Source organism: Sebastes umbrosus, chromosome 5, assembly GCF_015220745.1.
Source record: "Sebastes umbrosus isolate fSebUmb1 chromosome 5, fSebUmb1.pri, whole genome shotgun sequence".
Lineage (NCBI taxonomy): Eukaryota > Metazoa > Chordata > Actinopteri > Perciformes > Sebastidae > Sebastes > Sebastes umbrosus.
In genome coordinates, this window is record NC_051273.1 from 10063329 (window position 1) to 10082635 (window position 19307).

Below are 19307 nucleotides of genomic sequence, written 5' to 3' on the forward strand. Positions count from 1 at the left end.
GCAGTCAAGGTGGGGGGGAGGGGGTCAGGGTGTCCTGTAGAGGGCCTGCCGTGGATGTTACTGTGAGTCGTTGAGTTGAGTGAAGAAGTTGAGATCCAGGTTGAAGAATTTCACGCATCAAAGGGGACAAAGTGGGGAAGAGATGATGGGCGGTCAGCAAATGAGACCAAATGAATGTAGATTACATCTTGATTTAATTGGTTGTGTCATTATTTATTGACTGATTCTTCAATTTGATGATCTTTTCCTTCTCTCAACACTCTTCTAAGTTGTCACTATAAGGACAAATTTACCTTCTTATCATAAACATGTTACAGGATAAGGCTGGTGCTGTTCTATGGTTTTCTTATTGTCAACAAATCCTACGAAAAAAACAAAACCAACACTGTGTTAGTCCTTCTCTCAATACCCTGTCTGTGGGACTCAGCTCCAAGCCCATCCGTTCATTCTGAAGACGTAATTAAAATATAGAAACAGTCCGTAATTTCCTCAAACAGCTTAAGCGTAACTACAACAGGAGGAAATAATGCATTTGTTTCGGATTATTTTCAGCTCCAGTATTTTACACCACAGGCTGGTGTGTGTGGGAATGACTCAAAATAAACTGTGTAAAGAAGGAACATGTCACCCAGTGCAACGTGTGGCTCGTTTTTAATACATTTTGGACAACTATGGAGCTCTGCTGCACAGAGGAATAATCAGGCTTTGGCTACGCAGACAATACTTGATAGTGGGATGAATCCATTCTTGGTTCAGTCTTTTCACAGGTTTTGTTGGCAACAGGAAAAATAAAGAGCAGCACCGTCCTTATCCTTTAAAACCTTTAAAGTAATCAAAGTAATCTAAGGTCAGTAGTCTAAGTAATCTAAGGTTGCAGCAGAGATTTTGCAGCCTGCAGAATAATTTCCTTTCATTCTCTGTCATCTTCTTTGTATCTCCTCTCTTCTGCCTCTGTTCCTTTCACCCAGTCTGTCTCTGTTGGAGGAGTTGGACTGTAGTTGTAATGAGTTGGAGTCGTTGCCTCCCACTATCGGCTACCTGCACAACCTGAGGACCTTCGCTGCTGACGAGAACTTCCTCTCAGAGCTGCCGCGGGAGGTAGGAAGATCAAAACCTAATGAACACTTGCACATCCTCATATTATTTAGAAAGGATTTAGTTGATTAAAGGGGAGGTCCATTATTTTGTTTTTTTAGGTTTTTATATCATTCTTTAGCTTCACAGTGGTGTTCCTTATGTATTCAAATTTGATCATTCAAATTTTGGTTGAAGTACGTATGTTTCAGTGTCAAAATGCTATTTTCCCAAGCCCTTCTAAAACCTTGATCCCACTTGACCTGACGTAAGTTTTTGCATTATGATGCTGCGACATGCACAGTATATATAGCCTACAGCCTTATAGTCAGTGTATTAACATGACATACCGTATCTTAGATGGCAGTCTGCACGCTCCCAGTTTGGAGAAGCAGACAGGAGTACTGGCACTGAAGCTAAGCTATATGCTGCTGTGTGGACACAACGTTAGTTTCGGATCTAAAAGTCACACAATAACACAAACTAACCGATCGATGCAGCGGTAGACCAGCAACTCCTGTGTTCTGCGGGCCACCAGACTACATTCACAAAAGCTGTAATTTTACCTGGCAGAACGCGGGAGTATACATACAACCCCACTTCAAAAAATCAGAATAAACCCTTTAAGTTATTTCCAAACTTAGCACGGCTAACTTTGACTCAGCTAATGGTAGCATTCACATTATTTCAAACCGTATTGATTAGCTTTGATTACCTTACTTTGGTTACCTACGTCACTGCTTTTTGCAACAGCTGAGTGGGTGTTTCCATTTGAAAAAAACGGAACAGAACGCAGATGGACCCGCCCTTTAAAATATTTTGATAATCGATCATTATTCAAGTAATTTTTTAATCAACAAATGCCATTAATTTACTGCTTTCCACTTCTCGAATTGTGAAAAAGAGCACTTAATCTAGGAATTTGTTAGCAGCCTTAATATTCTTCATGTATAGTACTGTAACGCAGCTTGTTTAAAGGTGTCCCTCATGCAGAAGATCATTTTTAGTACTGTAATGCGATCTGATGGTTTATATGTGTGTTTCAGATCGGTAACTGTAAGAACGTGACGGTAATGTCGCTGCGGTCCAACAAACTGGAGTTTCTTCCTGATGAGATCGGACAGATGACCAAACTACGAGTCCTTAACCTCAGTGACAACAGGTACACACACACACACACAGTTGACCAAACTATGACTCAGTAGTGACAATAGATGCACACACACACACACACACACACACACACACATGCAGGCAACACTTTCTCAATGGCCGTTTTGCTTCTGTAGCTGCTCTCACGGCCTGCAGTTGCCATGGGAATGGGTGAGTGTGTTGCCATGGTTACGTGTTCTGCAGGCTGTACAGTGCGTGGGCATAAGAAACATCTCTCTTTTCTTTCTCACCCCTCCCTCCCTCCCTCCCTCCCTCTATGTGTCTCTCTCTCTCAGGTTAAAGAATCTACCGTTTACCTTTACTAAGCTGAAGGACCTGGCAGCTCTCTGGCTCTCTGACAATCAGGTATCTCCTCCCACACTGTTACCAAGAGACTGTACATGCAGCACAAACGCACACAGCTTCAATCAGATGACCAGGCCTTTATTTAAGATAGGCTATTTGTAAATAACCTCTACGGTTCCTATCTAATCATATTTATTATTTAAAAAAGACACTTTCAGAGGAGCAAGTAGTATTATACCTCCCAGGAACACTTTTATTGTGAAACATCTGCAGGAAGTGTTGAGTTTCACTTATATCAGCTTATAATCTAAAAGGCAAGGTGCAGAAGAGTGGATCACAATACATGAAGTATGGCATGACCCTGTACTGATGGAAATACTGCTGTGCATACAATACATTATATTGAATTTACCATAGATGCCATCATAGTACTAGTGATTTTACAGATTCCCTTTGTCTTTATTTGTCATGTGTTTAGTTTTTGGAACCCATAATTATTTTATAACATGCTTTTTTTTGATAATTCACTGCATATAAATCTTCTCGATAACAATGTTGAGGCTCCATAACAAAATAATAATGAGAATGCAAATACTGGATAAAACAATCTCTGGTGTAAATTATGTAGAGTTATTGCTCCATCCATGATCACATATTATTTTGTTCTCAACTACGCTATTTTTCACGATACAAAAATATTCTTCGTGACATTTAAAGTTTAGTTTAATCAAAGTAAATGAAATTGAAATCTAAGTCACCACAACACTGGATCCTTATTGAACTGCTTAAGAAGAAAGCACATTTAAAATTCTAATGCAATTTGTAAAATGGCAGTTCAGTTTTAAATTTACATTTAAAATTGGCACTAATGTATGCGTATCCTGTAACTAAATTGAACCCAAATGCAGTAATGTCATGTTCACTTGTCATATCATGCATTGCAACTGACAGCTTGAATAATCAAATACCAACAAAATTGACATTACATTTTCCTGCAGTGCAGAAGAGTTTATGAGTGGCTTTCTTTAATTTAAACAGAAAGTGGAAATTCCATTGCATTACTATTAGGGCTTTCAATCCTTTAAAATAGATTAAACGCGCTTAATTACATGATCGTCCATAAGTAATCGCAATTAATAGCACTAAAGGGAGATTTGAGAGAGAGATTTTTTCAAGTATTTAATACTCTAATCAACATGTAGTTGGTAAATATGCATGCTTTATGCAAATATATGTATATATTTATGACTGGAAATCAGTCAACAACACAAAACAATGATATTCTAATTGATATAATTGATTCAATCAGGCTAAATATTGTCCATTTTTCCTGGCCAAAATTTGCATAAGTTTGAGCGTTATTTAGCCTCCTTCACGACAAGCTAGTATGACATGGTTGGTACCAGTGGATTCCTTAGGTCTTGTAGTTTCATATGATGCCAGTATCTACAACCTAAAAATTGCATTAATGCATTAAAGAAATTATTGGCGTTAAAATGAATTTGCGTTATTATCATGTTAGCTTTGACAGCCCTAATTAATATATTTCAACTTTTTGTGTGTGATAACATTTATATTTACAGCATTATCATTTTAATATATATCAATCAATGTTTATTTTATGAGGTGAACATGCAAATTAAGGAGGCATTCGACAATTAATTTGAGTCACTGTTCAGATTGCAAAATTAAATTTGGATTACAGATATTGGCAGGCGGGTTTTGTTGCAAGTCGAGCTCTGAATAAACTGAAGTTTCCTGTAGCCAATCAGAGATTCTAATAACCATCTTTTTGTTTCACAGTGTGGTCAGTGGACGTCCCCACAAGAATACTAATATAAATGTGTGTGTGTGTGTGTGTGTGTTTGCAGTCCAAGGCTCTGATCCCGCTGCAGACAGAAGCCCACCCTGAAACCAAACAGAAGGTTTTGACCAACTACATGTTTCCTCAGCAACCGCGACATGATGAGGGTACAAACTGTGTGTGTGTGTGTGTGTGTGTGTGTGTGTGTGTTTGGGTAGACATTTAAAAAAGGTCACAGGATGTTTTGCATTTGTTTTATTACACTTAGCAATACTATAATGTTAACTTTTGTTACATTATAGGATGTTATGTGCTCTGAAGTTGTTGTTTTTGTAAATGAACGTGTGCATGTGTTATTTGTGTGTTTGTAAATGTACATATGACTTGAATGCAGCAGTATTTGTGTATAAATAAACGTGTGTCCGACAGTTAGACCTATTGTTTAATAGCAGTTTTAACCATGTCCTTGATGTGTGTTTATATGTGTGTGTGTGTGTGTGTGTTTGTGTGTGTGTGTGTGTGTGTGTGTGTGTACAGATTACCAGTCGGACAGTGACAGCTTTAATCCTACTCTGTGGGAGGAGCAGAGACAGCAGAGGATGACTGTGGCCTTTGACTTTGAGGACAAGAAAGAAGAGGAAGACAACTCTGGGAAGGTCAAGGTCAGCTCTCTTTCTCTCTGTTTCTGTCTGTCTGTCTGTCTGTCTGTCTTTCTTTAGAGTAGCTGAGCAGGAGGGGTCATATGAGGCAAACAGGGTTTATATTCAAGTTCTGCAAAGACAGCGTGAACTGAGTGGCTGCTGGAGAACCTCGAACTCTTGAATTAGCATGAAATTCTCCAGGTTGAATCATCAGGACAAACAGTGAGCAAATGTACTGGAAAGAAATGTGTCTCATTGAGAAAAAGTCAAAGGTACAAGACTGTGGGAGCAACTAGAGAGAGAGAGAGAGAGAGAGATCAATTCACTTTCAGATTCTGAATGAGTTTGGGATCAATATGACGACTGTGGTGTTACTTTATCCCTGATGTTATGAGATCTCAGATCTCAACTGCTGAGGCTCATGGGTCCTGTAGTATTTGTAGCTATTTGACATACAAAGGTGATAAAAAAAAAAGTCATGATTTCTTTGAGATGAGGTTTAAATATTATATTATATAATTGACTTAATATCAGAATCAGAACTGGCTTTATTGGTCAAGTATGTGTGCACAAACAAGGAATTTGACTCTGGTTTTTGCATTGCTCTCATAGACTACTTACACAGAAATAGACATAATATCCGATTTTAACCTTATAGTATCTATATAGTATGTTTTGTTTTATATATTTTCTTTGTTGTATGTATTGTGTTTTGATATTTATTATATCAAGCGCGGTACCGGAGGGGGCAACAAAGCATTCCACTGTAAAAAGTAGAGATATGTTGAATATGTGACAAATAGAAACCTGAAACTAGTGTTGTTAAATGATCTAGGAGATTTTCACGTTTGTGTTGAGTAACCTCAAGGTTATACTTTAAAGGACCAGTGTGTAACAATTAGGAGATCTATTGGCAGAAATTTTATACAATATTGATAAGTATGTTTCCTTTAGTTTATAATCACCTGAAAATAAGAATCATTGTGTTTTCGTTAGATTAGAATGAGCCGTTTATACTGTATCTACACAGGGAGCGGGTCCTCTTCACGGAGCCGGCATATGTTTCTACAGTATCCAAGTGCAGACAAACCAAACACTGGCTGTAGAAAGAGCCATTTGCGTTTTTGCGTTTTCGCTTTTTTGCGTTTTTGCATTTTCGTGTCATCCGCCGTAGTTCTCCTACACGTTTGGTACATGGGATAAGTTTCAGTTGGTTGCAGTCTGCAACATCACCGCTAGATACCGCCAGATCCTACACACTGCTCCTTTAAAGTAAACTTTCAAAAGTGAATTCACAGTTCAAAATATATTCCGAGTAACATTTAGTTCTTCTCATATTACTATTATGATCTCTTCTGATTTGTCTGAAACATTTTTGAACGGTCAGCAACACAATGTCAATTAACAGCCATTGAGAAAGAAACTAGCAAGAGACAACAAGTAATGAATGAAAGAAACATTTCAACAGACTGTTTTGAAGTTTCACGTCGGTAAACACCCCTTCCTACTTAATCTTTGCTCAGTGTGTGTTCTGTGTTTGCACGTCTTGCTGAACCCATTTCCATTGTTGTGTGTAGGTGGAGATAAACCTAAAGCGCTACCCAACACCCTACCCTGAGGACCTCAAGAACATGGTCAAGTCAGTGCAAAGCCTTGTGGGTAAAAGCGTACACGCCGGACACGGGCACCAGCACCAACACCAGCACCAGCATCAGCACCAGCACCAGCACCAGCTGAGCACAGGCACTGCCACCTCGGCAGGAACCAACATGGAACACACACACCTCAGCAAAGAACAGTACGAACCACCGTGGCCCCTGCCTCCCAAAGAGGTAGGAAACACACACACACATGCACTCACTCACACACATGCATTTAATATCACCACACAGTACATATCAGTGTGTCTGCAGGATTGAGATCTGTGATCAAAAGACACGCAGCACAAATTATTTGAGTGTGTGTGTGTGTGTTTGTGTTTTCCAGGTGATAGACAGAGAGATGCAGGACTTCTCTCAGTCTCAGCTAATGGATCAGGGATCAATGCACAACTCTGGCATTGACATTCCCAAGAGGAAGGACAAAGAGGACCTGACGGAGAGCTCTGAGGTTTGTCACATAGAGTGCTGCACACATACACATATACACACACACACACACACACACACACACACACACAGTAAATTCAGACAGAATTGTGCCACCATTTGGTGTTTTTATCTTGTTGTAATACAGTTACCAGATTTCATTCACCTTTACAGCCATATTCATGTTTTTTTTAAGTTAATATATCTCGTGTCTTGTGATTTTTACAGTTATCAGGGTAAGAATTAAGGACAATGTAGACACTAGTCAGTGTTGTCTAGTGGTGTGATGCTACACAGATCACAGCACATTCTCTGTTAGGCTTAGTCCACATGTACACAGATATTTTTGTAAACTGCGTTTGTCCTCCTTCATTCTCAAAAAAAATCCCGTCCACAAAAGCGCGGTTTAAAGAAAATCTCTGTTTGTACGAAAACACAAAAAACACAATTGAAGCGCTGTCAAGGCCAGTGGACAGGTTGGGCCACACACACACACACACACCAGCAACGGGGTCTTTGTCGTGGGAGTGTTGCGTTGGATAATGTAGCAGTGATCTCAGTAGCACATTCTCTGCTCCTCCATATAGTGAAAGAGTAACTGTACATTTATGTGTAAAGATGTGAAAAGTCATGTTAGAAAGATTTCCCACCGTTCCATGGATGTGTTTATGCCGCTGTTGCATGACATGTAACCTCATTAATGACACCTCACAAAGGAGATAACGGAGCACACTCTGACATTACAAACCAAGAACTCCGTCTTCCCAGTCAACACTGAAAATGGAGTTTCTGAAAGTCTTCACCCTGGCTGGAGTTTTACAAAAGCTCCGTTTTCAGTGACCTAAAACGGCGATTGCGTGTGGGCGAAATCCCAAAACGCATAGAAAAAGCTAAGTTTACAAAAATACCAAGTGTACTTGTGGACAAGGCCTTAGTTGTAGTTGATCTACAAGAAGTTATGAATGTATTCACATCAAAGTTAGTATGCATTTGCGCATGTATGTGCATCCTCGAGGCAAGAGACAAACAAAACGGGCACACACTCATAAAAAAACATTCCCTAGTGCTACTTAAGGTGAAAAACTCCACAGGGTTCCTTTAAATATACCAGCTACTGCTAAATACTTGCTAATTAAAATGCTCATTATTTATCTATTTAACTTTTGAAGTTTTCAGTATCAAAGCATATCTGATGACCTCTTTATCAGATCGTTTACAGCTTCCCACTTCGTCAGCTTTGACTAACATTAGTTTCACAGACTGACGGGACAAGCAGTCTCCTGATTCAGCTGTTTTATTTATAAGGTTAAAAAATTGATGAGCTTAAAAATTTAACTGAGCGATTCTGGCTGCTGCACACTATCCACAACTTGGTGGTCATTAGCCTATTAGCTCGCAAGCTTCTAGCTCGGCTGTCTAAGGCCGTCTTACCTGTGGGTTTTGTCTCTCCACAGGACTCGATGGGCGGCTCTCCCAACGACATCCGTATCTCTGACATGAGGCCCACCCTGGTGGAACCACCGATGTACAAACCGAAGGTGGTGCTCCTGGGGAAGGACAAGAAAGGTACTGTATGGTGCTGTATACAGACGTAGGCACAATTGTTGGTACCCTTCCGTTAAAGAAAGAAAAACCCACAATAGTCACTGAAATAACTTGAAACTGACAAAAGTAATAATAAATAAAAATTTACTGAAAATTAACTAATGAAAATCAGACATTGTTTTTGAATTGTGGTTCAACAGAATCATTTAAAAAAACAAACTAATGAAACTGGCCTGGACAAAAATGATGGTACCCCTAGAAAAGATGTAAAATAGTTTGACCATAGGGACATATTAAACTAAGGTGTGTCCTGTAAATAGCATCACAGGTGTCTTCAAACTTGTAATCAGTCAGTCTGCCTATTTAAAGGGTGAAAAGTAGTCACTGTGCTGTTTGGTATCATGGTGTGTACCACACTGAACATGGACCACAGAAAGCTAAGGAGAGAGTTGTCTCAGGAGATCAGAAAGAACATTATAGACCTTCATGTTAAAGGTAAAGGCTATAAGACCATCTCCAAGCAGCCTGATGTTCCTGTGACTACAGCTGCTCATATTATTCAGAAGTTTAAGGTCCATGGGACTGTAGCCAACCTCCCTGGACGTGGCCGCAAGAGGAAAATTGATGACATATTGAAGAGACGGATAACACGAATGGTAACCAAAGAGCCCAGAACAACTTCCAAAGAGATTAGAGGTGAACTCCAAGGTCAAGGTACATCAGTGTCAGATCGCACCATCCGTCACTGTTTGAGCCAAAGTGGACTTAATGGAAGACAACCGAGGATGACACCAAATCATAAAAAAGCGAGACTGGAATTTTCCAAAATGCATATTGACAAGCCACAAAGCTTCTGGGAGAATGTCCTTTGGACAGATGAGACAAAACTGGAGCTTTTTGGCAAGTCACATCAGCTCTATGTTCACAGACGCAAAAATGAAGCATCCAAAGAAAAGAACACTGTACCTAATGTAAAACATGGAGGAGGCTCGGTTATGTTATGGGGCTGCTTTGTTGCATCTGGCACAGGGTGTCTTGAATCTGTGCAGGGTGCAATGAAATCTCAAGACTATCAAGGCATTCTGGAGCGAAATGTGCTGCCCAGTGTCAGAAAGCTTGGTCTCAGTCGCAGGTCATGGGTCCTCAAACAGGATAATGACCCAAAACACATCTAAAAACACCCAAGAATAGCTAAGAACAAAACATTGGACTATTCTGAAGTGGCCTTCTATGAGCCCTGATCTAAATCCTATTGAACATCTGTGGAAGGAGCTGAAACATGCAGTCTGGAGAAGGCACCCTTCAAACCTGAGACAGCTGGAGCAGTTTGCTCACGAGGAGTGGGCCAACATACCTGTCGACAGGTGCAGAAGTCTCATTGAGAGTTACAGAAATCACTTGATTGCAGTGATTGCCTCAAAAGGTTGTGCAACAAAATATTAAGTTAAGGGTACCATCATTTTTGTCTAGGCCAGTTTCATTAGTTTGTTTTTTTAAATGATTCTGCTGAACCATAATTCAAAAACAATATCTGATTTTCATTAGTTCATTTTCAGTGAATTTTTATTTATTATTACTTTTGTCAGTTTCAAGTTATTTCAGTGACCATTGTTGGTTTTTCTTTCTTTAACGGAAGGGTACCAACAATTTTGCCTACGTCTGTATGTGCAGCGACACAAAGAGGCTCATACACACGCATGTAGACACAGTAATTTAATGTAGTCTATTGTACAGCGCTTTGGGGCATGTTGTAATAGTGCCCACTAATTAGTCTTGGTAGAAAAGCCGATTAATTCCAGCACATAACAGAGAGCGGGAGGGAATACCATAAACCTCTACACTGAATCTAGATTCCAGTCTAAAGTGTGCTCGACCCTTTTTACTTATTTTGCCCCAAAGGCTTCAGTTTCATCTGAGGTAAACCACATTTTTCTAATGAGCCCAAAGCTAATTTTACAGCCCTATCAAAAATCAGTTTCTTGTTCTAAATAATTTACTGCCTTAATCCCGTAACAGTTTATTATCTCTTCTCCGTGACAAACTGTTGCTCCGTCTAATTCAGAGCTCCGTCATGTAATCTACTCCTTTGTCAGGGAACTCGCTGTGAAATGATTGAAACTAAAACGGCTTGTCTGTCCCGGTGAGGGTAAATTCTTAATGAAGGATCTGGTGGTGAAGTTAATAAGGAGCTTTCTTTGGTTTGTTTTGTCAAGATCTTAATAGGTCTGACTCATGAGCCCGCTGGCCCTGCTTTGCCTTTCTGCTACTGTTGTGTTTGTTTTGATGCTGCTTTCTTTCCACGTCTCCCTTCCAAAAGAGCTTCTCCTTCTTGATTTAAATGGGACTAGTGTGGTTAAATAAAGATTTTTCAAAACAGTTAAACACATTTTTTATAACCAGGCCGTGTCTTGCGTCAGTGCAGTGGACTCAATGTTGTCCAGATGTATAATGAGAGCACTGCAGGAATCTGGGTTAAGAGACAGATGACAAGATTAAGAAAGACATGTGATTCTTCTGCCTCTCATTACATCTGATGCAGTATACAGGCTTCAATGCAACTCATCCATTCTGGATATACTTCTGATGTTGTACTGTAGCTCTCATTAGCTTTTTAAGCTTTGGCAACATAGTTCACAGTTTAGTTTCATTATCCAAACAGCGAGCTGGGATTTGGGAGGATTGCTTTGTCCTAATAAGGGTCTGTATCTTTAACACAATATTAAAATTATGAAATTGTGTTGACTTTCATATGAGGATCCTTTCTTAGCTCTGCCATAGCTTCACTCATGACCCTTTACCTCTTTCCCCCTTGACTGTCAACCTACACAAACGCAAACACAAGACGCATCTGGAGCTGCAACTAAGGATTCCTTGAATTATTATTATTTTATCTTTGATTAAATAGTTTAGTTTAATTTGTATGCTTCTGAGCCAGCGGCAGCCGTGGCTGGAGGTATCATGTTTTCAGGTTGTCCGTCTGTCCGATAACGTGTCCTTTGTCATGGACACGTTATCTCAGGAACGCCTTGAGCAAATTTCTTTGATTTTGACATCCACTTGGACTCAAGGATGAACTGATTAGATTTTGGTGGTCAAAGGACAAGGTCACTGTGACCTCACAAAACATGTCTTTGGTCAGAACTGAAGAATTCATTAATTATGACAATTTCACACAAATGTCTAACAGGATAAAATGATGAAGTGATGACATTTTGGACAGAGATGGATGTAAACGGCAACATACAACCGCAAGGTGGTAATTCTTGTTAAATATCAGAAAATAGTGAAAAATGCCCATTGCAATTCATCAGAACCAAAAGTGAAGACTTTAAATTACTTTTTTTTTGTTTGGGGGAAAAAAGTAAAAAAAAAAGATTTAAAATTTACGATGATATAAAACAGAGAAAAGCTCAAATCCTCACATTTGGAACTGGCACATGTCACACATTTTTGCGTAATAAATAAATGGCTTAAATGTCTTTATTAATTATGTGTTGACCAATTGATCGTTTCGTTCAAACACTGCACACATTGTTTCCATGAATTTTCATGTTAACATGTGGCCACAAGCTGTTGCTTAAAATAATAGTTACCTTGGGCAGAAATAGCAAAAATCTGTGTTTAGATTATCACATTCAAACACAAAATCTTTTTGATGTTGAGCATCTTTGATTAAATCAAAACAGAAATTAGCCCTGTCTGTTCATTCTTTTGAGATGTCCACATGCTGATACGTTCAGGTATCAATCAGCTGGGTACCGAAACTACTGTCACCGTGGTTTTAAATATGGCCACCAAAGTGATTTAAGTCACCTGAACATATTCTTAAATCACCACCAATACAAGCAATACCACTGGGTATTATGATAAAGATCTGAGGAGAGAAATGAAAACCAGGGGGATAAGATACAGACATGACACAAAGGCATTTTAGCACTTGAGCACTCGGGCTATCAGAAAGAAGAGGATGTGACATTTTCCCTGAGCAGCGCTGTGTGTCTCTCTGTCTCTGTCCAGAGTCTACAGATGAAGAGGTGGATAAGCTCCACTGTCTGAACCACAGCGGCTCCTCAGCCACCTACTCCGACTACTCTCCCTCACAGGGCTCCTCCGGCTCCTCCAACCCGCCCGGCAACGCACACTCACACTCACACGCACACTCTCACGCACACCCACACACTCCCGCCCTGCCGGCCCCGAGCAAGGACCAGGCCCCTCAAACACACTGGACCAACAGGTACACACACACACACACACACACACACACACACACACACACACACATGCCTGCTTCATGTTCAATTTCATCACATCCCTCCGACCATCCATCATCTCCTCTTCTCTTTTGCTTCCAACCCCTCTCCAATCTCCTCCATCTATCATCCATATCATCCATCTATCCAATCGCTCCATCCATCCTCTCCTCTCTCCATCTTTCTGTGTCTTTCTCATCTCTCCGCTCGCTCAGTCAAGGTCAGAGAGTCATTAGGATGCTGCAGTCTTCTGTTCAGGATTCTCTGTCTTTCCCCCTCTCCACTCTCTTCTCCTCTGCTTCAAAGCTGTCCAATCCACGCTTCACTACTATCTACTGTAGAGGATTCTTTTTTACACCGACACATAAAAAGAAGCAAATAAAGAGGCTTGATCCATCTACTGACGTTGTTGTGATGATGACGTTTGACAGATTTGGAATTATATCAAAAACTGCACAAAGCTATGAACTACAACAAACATCTCAACTTAAACTGACGGACATATTTATTGACATTTTCAGTATAGCTTCAACGATACTGAAGATTGGAGCCTGATGCCGGTAACGATATTTTCATACCCCACAATATAATTTTTTTTACGTCAACACATGACATAAACCCCTAAATGTGTTTATTGAACAAACCATTTTACAGTTTATAGTTTAAATTACAGTTTAAGCAATTTAGAAAGATATTTCTGCACTACCTGAAACGTATCTTTGGGCATTTTCTTGTCATTGTCTGATTTATCGGTCTAATACAGTCATTCCCAAAGACTGGGTCGGGACCCACAGGTGGGTTGCAGGAGATTTTATCAGGGTCGCCAAATAAATTTGCCGATTTTCTTTTATTTAACAGTTACGTATATCTGCAGTACATCTTTGATCCACATGAGGGAGCCTGAATATTCGTATTGTTCTGATAATTGTGGCCTACTTAAAACGTTGAATCTCATATGAAAGGCAGGCGTCCATTCTGTTTGTTTTACTGATGAGAGGAAAAAAATGAGAGCCTGTTTACTCCACAGAAATGTATTTATTTGGTCTCATTTATAAAGTATTTAAAAACTGTATATGTTTTCATTAACACATGCGATGGTTTGCAATTTTTAAAAAGTGGGTCCCCAGAAAAAAGTTTAGGAAACACTGGTCTAATAGGTCTAATTTTCACTCTGATCTTTTTTTTTTAAAGGACAGTAACCTTTTCTATTTCTCTATCAACGGAATAGTACGTCTATAATAATGTTAAAATCTCATTTCTTCATCCTCACTCCTCCCATGCCTCTCCTCGTTCTAAGGAGCCCCTGCAGGTTGAAAGCTCGCTTTGGTATTTTTTGACATTAAAGTTGTCATTTCACACGCCCTGGGGTGATGTACAGATCACAATCTGTATACTTGTCCTTTCGTCTGTGTACTTGTGAAAAATGTGGTATTTGCAAACAGCGAGTGGCAGTGAGGGAGGTTGAAGGCATTAATATTTTCTGTTTCAAGGCTGCTCTCAGAAACATTAATTACAACAAACATGGTTGTTGGCCAAATTGATCTTCCAGAGAGACATCAGAGAGAGGGAGAGAAAGTTATGCTGTCCCAGTGCCCATTGGCTCTGATTGAATATACAGCACATCATAATTTAGTGCGGCACTTCAGTATAACTCAGTTCATTTTATTATTTTCCACAGCATAATTAGTGTTTAATATTTTGTAACTTTGCAGGCTGGCTCAGTCGTTCCCCAAACCCATCGACTCCAAGCCCCTGCTGTCTCAGAGAGAAACCCCTCCATCAGGAACCCTGCAGCAGCGCGGGGATCGACGTCCACTGAGCGAGCCTTTTGATTGGTCTGAGGCCCCTCACTATGACAACACAGGTTTTGACGCTGAGGAGTCTCCTATGGACCCACCATCCTCGACTGGTAGTCAGGGAAACCCACCACTGGGCTCCAAACCCCGCCAGCCATCACACGGACGGCGCCCCCTCCTCCGGCAGGAACGAATCGTAGGTGTACCTCTGGAGCTGGACACTCAGACGCTCCCATTCCACGGCAATCAACGCTCTACTCCGGACAATGACCCACAATCTGGACATTCTTCCCAGAACCCTTGGCAGAACTGGACCAGAACCCCCAGCCCGCTGGAGGACCGAACCGCTTTTCCCTCCAAACTGGACCTGACGCCCACCTCCAGCCCCAACCCTGACCGCAAGGACCTGGATCCAAGGTAACTGAATGGAGCTCCAACAGTCCCACAGTTAGCCCTGAAATGTGTATGTGTTTATGTGGAAGGCTTCACGACCCCCGGGGTTTGTAGGTTTTCATTTCAGCCAACTGTTACAGCAGCATTTGTACCCTTTTCTCTGGTTGAAGGTGCAGCATTTTGATCAGCCTATCCGTCATACTCCTGGGTCTATATGGTAGATAACAGGGAACCAATGCTCTTTATCCTGTGTTTCGAAACTTTTCCAGGTTTGACTGATTCCACTCTCAAATACTCAAATAATCAGTTGATTAATCAAAAAAAATGATCATCAGATAATGAACTTAACATTTATGCTTATTATCAAGCAAAAATGCCAAACATTCGCTGATGCAGCTTCACAAAATATAGACTCTTATAGAAGAGAAGTCTTTGGGGCGGCCCTTCATATTGAGGCGATGACATGCAGAAGTTTTGTGCTTGTAATCACCCGTTGTAACAGAAACACTTTCAAAGAATTGTTGCTACTGCTGTTCTGCTAACATGCTGACAGACAGACACAGACGGTTCACTCACTGTTGCTGCTGTTCAGAGTTTAAAAAACAAAACTATTCTTGGAGCTCTCCTCCGAAACCACTAAATGGCTACAGAATGTGACTCGTGGTCGCAGGTTTTATTCCTTCTCCGGCTCTCTCCCCCGGGGCCGCGTCCAAGACAACGTTGACCAATAACAGCGTGTTATCCGCATGTGGCACCTGCGTACGTACACATGTAGATAAACGGTTGTAACTAACCTGTCCAAATCCAGAACGTGTAAGGGGCGTAGGTTTGTTAGCAACCGTTCTCGCCGCCATTCTAGCAACAACTTTGCAGTTAGAAATGACCAGACATTCGGTAGGAAGAGATCTTCTATTGTCTGTTAGCGAATGACTGCACAAAATATGACAATTTTTTATACTTATAAATTTAATAATTTTCATTTCTTCTTTAATGTTAATGTGTATTTTTACAATTTTTTTTCATTTTATGATCTAGATAATTCATAGATTAATTAAAACATAATCAACAGATTAATCTGTAATGACAATAGTTGTTAGCTGCAGCCCCAATCTCAAATGTCAATCTGTGAGTGGAGTAAATGCTGTATTATAAACCATCCGATGTTGGCTGCAGATAATCCACAGTAAAATGCTTTCATAATATTTCTGCAAAATCCTCTGTTGTTATGAAGCTGCTGCACCTCTTCTTCATTTCTGATCTCATTGATACTAACACTAACCTGGTTCCAGACATAATGACCCTGTTTCACCTGTCTTTATCTTTTATTTTCTACTTTTATAACACCGCTCTAGTCAATATAACACTTCTCGTGTTTTTTGCTACAAGAATGGAACAAGGCTCAGGGCCTTTGCCTGGCAGCTGGACGTACCACGAGAATCAGGGGGATGGAAACAGGAAGGACCAGCTAACTGTCAGCGGGGGCAACAAGGTAACCGTGGTGATGAGTAAAAGCTCGGACCGCCTGTCCCCCATGATGAGGGAGACGAGATCCAAGTTTAAGAAGTCACAGAGCATCGATGAGATTGACATCGGCTCCTACAAGGTCTACAGGTAAGTTTGTTGTTATTTTACTTAACAAATAGGAGCATCAACATGTTACGTCAGTAGGTCAAGTGATTGCAACGGTGTCGCTGATTTCTCTTGTTGTTCTCTCGACAGTATTCCCATGGACAGCTACAGCTCATCCATCGAGCAACAGACTAGTTTGGACCGTCAAGATTTGCCCGGTTCTATGGAGCAGACCAACATGTCGCGGTCACAGTCTGCCCCCATGTTAGACGATGAGCTGATCTTCCCAGGACACGGCAACCAGAACCAGTCAGGACAGAACCAAAAACCTGCCGTCCCACATAAGGCCTACCACTTCGACCACAACTACAACCCCCAGGTTAGCAGCCAGTCTCATTCTTAAACCTGCAATAACTGATGTTTTTGGGCCACTTGAGGGCAGCAGAAATAAGTTGTTAATACAACTTTTACCAGCAGTTATGGAACAATATTGTTTTATTTTGCATCATCCTTCCTGGCAAATGTAATTCCAATATTCAGCTCTACCTCTAGCTCTGGTTTTGGTCTTGACCAACAAGGGAAATATGTGGCTCTTTAGCTGCTAAATTCTCCATTATGTTCACCAGCAAGTCTCTATTTATGTCTTTCTGCTGTTTGGGTGCTCACTCTTTTAAATTTTGTTCTTCTTCTCAATCTTTCATGTAGTTCATGTTAAAGTTCACTGCAGCAAGGTGAAAAGATAAACCTCCGGTGGAGAGCAAAAACAAGATTTTCAGAGGATTTTTTAGTGTAACTAACTTTAAGATAACAAAACTAAAAATTAACAGTTTTGTATGACAACAACAATGCCTGAAAGCTTTTCATGGACTTACTAGTAACCATTCTAACCAATCAGGTGACTATGGACCGTCGGGTGCCTCCCCCCTTCCCCAACACACCAGATTATGTCAACCACTCATCGAAAGCCTTGGAGTACATCAATCAACCAGGGAAGACATTACCCAAGGAGTTGGTGAGCCCTCGGTATCGTGCATATCCGCCACTGGAGATGTTTTCTTTCCCCCAATCGCCAATCAACCAGGATGGTCCGCCCAGCCAGCATCAGCAGCCAATCCCAGCACAGCGCTCCAGGCCAGGGTTTTTGAGGAGAGCAGATTCATTGGTGAGCTCCACAGAGCTCGCTTTGTTCCGCAGAGTCCATGAAGCCCAGCAGGAGGCGCTGCAGGAAGCTCAGTACAGACAGCAGGTAGGAGATTTGTGTGTGTTTTAGTCTTAAAACTGTTGAAAATGAATTAATCAAATGAATACTGACATACAAACATTTGTTATTAACGCTGTCTGTTAAAATACATTTGGGGTTTTGTGTAGATGTTTGTTATAGTTGTAAACTCTCCTGTCCGCAGGCGGACCCTCCTCTTTATGGTCGGGCTGTGGCCTACCCTACCCCCATGGAGCACTCCGCGCTCACCAACATGTCTGACAGCCAGAGCCAGATGATGCACAACAAGAGAAACGGTCGCTATGATGACGACTATCCCACCTACCAGGAGCAGAAGAAGCCCATGATTGGTTATCCAACCAAGAGCCTCACTCAGCGCCGCCCCCTGTCTGCCAGGAGCTACAGTACCGAGACCTACGGAGCATCTCAGGTAGGCTGTCTGTCTGTCACCTGAGCTGCTGATGTAAACTGTTACAGCTGTGTGTCTTTGCATTGCAGAAATTTCAAATAGGTTACTTGCTAATTATCACCTAATTACCATGAAATTTGCAGACCTGTAAAATTAAGTTACCAAAATTACCCAAAATACCAGGTACTGACAAACAGCCTACTTTGTCATAGAGGTATCTGTACTTGACATTACAGTATACAGTATGTACGGTATGTGACTGAGTGGAAGCATCTTTATTCATCCATTTTCCACCAATTACCTGGGTCCAGGTCGTTGCAGCAGCCGACTAAGCGGAGTAGCGCAGGTGTCCTTTGCCTCAGCCAAATCCCCCAGATCCCACAGCATTCCCCTGAATCCATAAATAACCCCTTCAGCATGTCCTGGGTTAGCCCCAAGTCAGACTTTCCAAAAATAGTCACAGAGAGGTGTCCAGCAGCATGCTGATCAGATGAGCAAAGCACCTCATCTGGCATCTCTCTCCATAAAAAGACCAAGGGACACGAAGGAAACCAGGAGACTAATTTTGAGAACTCATGACTGGAGTCTTATTCTGGCCGTCTTTAGCCAAAGCATGAGACCAAAAGTGAAGGTTTGTAATATACATCACCTGCTATGTTAAGAGCTTCACCTTTAGGCTTCACGATGGTATGGTATAGTGTCTGCATTACTGCGTGAAATGTTGTACAGAGAGTGGTGAACCTAAACATTAGGGGGGATAGACTGTATATAGGAAGTGGACGGACTCACCGTGACCTCACCCATTTTGGCCGTCACCATCTTGGACTTTTGCAACCAGAAGATACATAAGAGGGTGGAGCACAACCGAATGCTGAATAATACATTTTTTGGTGACCAAAAGGTTATAATTAACTTTCCTGAACTGAAAACTCACTGTGAAAGGGTTAAAGTTGTAAGACGAAAACACAAACAACTCCCAGACTGCACAACGCCGTGGTAGCGACCTGTCAATCACAAGGTAGCCACGCCCTAAAGCATACCCTGCTTTATGGTCTATTA

At 41.1% G+C, this 19307-nt stretch overlaps 1 protein-coding gene across 12 annotated transcripts in view; it reads left to right on the forward strand.

Moving 5' to 3' along the window:
* The window catches only part of lrrc7 (leucine rich repeat containing 7), a 137882-nt gene that overhangs the window by 99551 nt on the left and 19024 nt on the right, over positions 1 to 19307 (forward strand). For 10 of the 12 annotated variants that reach the window (XR_005206867.1, XM_037769360.1, XM_037769357.1 and 7 more), the window contains 14 exons: positions 969 to 1098; positions 2121 to 2236; positions 2523 to 2592; positions 4404 to 4503; positions 4874 to 4998; positions 6555 to 6809; positions 6964 to 7086; positions 8519 to 8630; positions 12627 to 12846; positions 14575 to 15075; positions 16438 to 16662; positions 16771 to 16999; positions 17516 to 17866; positions 18024 to 18269. Coding sequence is in view for 11 of the 12 variants with exons in the window: in XM_037769360.1 (XP_037625288.1) it covers positions 969 to 1098; positions 2121 to 2236; positions 2523 to 2592; positions 4404 to 4503; positions 4874 to 4998; positions 6555 to 6809; positions 6964 to 7086; positions 8519 to 8630; positions 12627 to 12846; positions 14575 to 15075; positions 16438 to 16662; positions 16771 to 16999; positions 17516 to 17866; positions 18024 to 18269 (2803 nt within the window). In the remaining variant the exon portion in view is untranslated. The remainder of the gene's footprint in view (positions 1 to 968; positions 1099 to 2120; positions 2237 to 2522; positions 2593 to 4403; positions 4504 to 4873; positions 4999 to 6554; positions 6810 to 6963; positions 7087 to 8518; positions 8631 to 12626; positions 12847 to 14574; positions 15076 to 16437; positions 16663 to 16770; positions 17000 to 17515; positions 17867 to 18023; positions 18270 to 19307) is intronic. The other 2 variants (XM_037769362.1, XM_037769358.1) reach the window with 2 other exon arrangements.